We start from the raw sequence: 2114 nt of genomic DNA on the forward strand, positions 1-2114 counted from the left end.
ATATGACAGTCGTAGTCGTGGACGTAAGTAACGCACAAGCTTTGGCGCATCCTGATTTGTCAGGTCGAGGACTACGACCGTCGTATATCGCTACGCCATGCATGTTATGTGCTTTGGCTCTAACTCTAAGCTATAATTTACGTCACGTATATTATAGCATTAGAATTACTTAGGTGTGCCTGGGCGTAATTACTGAATGCACCCTAATATTTTAAATTGACGCAACCGGTCGGCAACAATCCGCTAAATTAAAAGATTAACTGACTTATATTTAGGATTATCTTGCACAAATTATCATCTGGCGGCGGTCACTTTGTCAACACTAAAATCACCATTGATCTATGACGACATGGTGCTGTCATTGTAGAAAGCGCTCCGCGGGAAGGAAAACTTTATTTGATCTAGCCCTAACGGTTTTCGACACGTCGCGTTGACAACACCTGCAGTTGGAGGATGCACCGTCGGGAACAAAATGCACCCGCGGGAACAAAATATAATTCGAACAAAAACGGACTCGATTCAAGTCACTATCGGCTATTTTCATTGATCCTACGACACTGTGAGACAGATACTGGCTTCAGCGATAACGCCATACGGCTGCTGAAAGATGCGCCTTGAATGTGGAATTGTAGAAGGCGCTCGTTCTTGCTCGCAGAAGCAAAACGAGGAAAAGAACAGAAAAGCAGAGACTAAAAACTGGTATCACATGCACGGTATTCCTTTTCGCACAATAGGTATTACCCTATTTAATTTGAATAATAACGCCTCAGCTTCCTATATTGTGCTGGTACGTTGATGGCACCGCAGTCACCATGTCGCCAAATCTATCAGCGTATCAAGCTGCATATTAAAGCGAATGTAAATAATACAGTGCGATCCGAAAATATGTTGCATATATATATATATATATATATATATATATACACACTATATATATATATATATATTATATATATATATATATATATATATATATATATATATATATATATATATATATATACATGTAAACGTTTTAACATTTTTAAGAAGTTGAACAATAAGCGTTCAAGTTTTATAGCATACATAAACGCTTGTAATTTTTTAAGGAATAGTTTTGGGAATAAACGTTTTATAGATAAAAGAATTTCTTATTTTTCAGTTTATTTTTTAGGAAGAAATAAGTGGAAATTAATCTTTACATAGAATTAAAGGATCTTAAAATCCATGGGAACTAAAACGATAAAAAGTGATAATTTAAATTTAATTATTCATTCATCATTTTATCATTTCAAAGTTATATTACAACATCACTTTATTCATGTTGTCATGATTATTTATTGTTCTGCATGGCGTGTTAAGCCTTACGTGGGTCACCCTGTTATATAACGTTAAGCAGTAACAATAAAAGCAATTATGTAAGTAAAACGGTACAGTATCAAAACTTAAGAAATTTACCTTGTTGATGACATCTGCTGCATATAACATCAGAATTTCCACCTTCAACCACATGTGAGATAACGAGGAAGAACTGATCAAATAATCAAAGCATTGATGAGCTACTGCACGTCCTATTAATCGGGCCAAATCTACTTTGTGTATAACAGGATCTAATTTTTCATCATAGATTATAGCTGCTTCTCTATACGTCTAAAAATCATGAATATAATTGTAAAAACACTTTATAAAGATGTACGTTAAGAACGTAAAAAGCATTTAAAAGTGCATATATACATCCTTAAGGAATTAACTGATAGATATAAAGATAGATATAAAATAAATTTAGTTAGCCTTGTATTACTAATAAATTTAAAACTATTAAAAAAAACTATTTTGAAGATACTACATACATATATGTCTAATTAAGGCTCCTGGATGGTCAGCCGAGAACTCTGCGTTGACGGTGGCGCCGCCACTCTCTCCTCTCACTCTCTCCAATGGAGAATTCTGTCTTGTGACATGTTGACAACCTATTTTGTCGTCCTTGCTATTTCTTTATTACTCGCTCTGTGCTTGTGCTCTAACGTTTAACGTATTCGTGAAAATCGTAAAATTGACCGAAAAGTAAGATTTGCATGCGGAAGTAAGGTTTTCACCTCCTTTCGATAGTCGTTAAACGGCTGTTTTTCCCGTAT

The 2114-nt window shown here is 34.8% G+C and overlaps 1 protein-coding gene across 1 annotated transcript in view; it reads right to left on the reverse strand.

The window, feature by feature from the left end:
• LOC112459893 overlaps positions 1–1638 on the reverse strand; it is a gene marked incomplete at its 3' end in the record, with an annotated part of 5649 nt that extends 4011 nt beyond the window's left edge. Inside the window, exon 1 of the mRNA XM_025024257.1 lies at positions 1438–1638. Within this exon, the coding sequence (XP_024880025.1) occupies positions 1438–1491 (54 nt within the window). The remainder of the gene's footprint in view (positions 1–1437) is intronic.
• Positions 1639–2114: the final 476 nt, after the last annotated feature.

This window comes from Temnothorax curvispinosus, unplaced genomic scaffold (genome assembly GCF_003070985.1).
Source record: "Temnothorax curvispinosus isolate PA1 unplaced genomic scaffold, ASM307098v1 QBEX01010206.1, whole genome shotgun sequence".
Lineage (NCBI taxonomy): Eukaryota > Metazoa > Arthropoda > Insecta > Hymenoptera > Formicidae > Temnothorax > Temnothorax curvispinosus.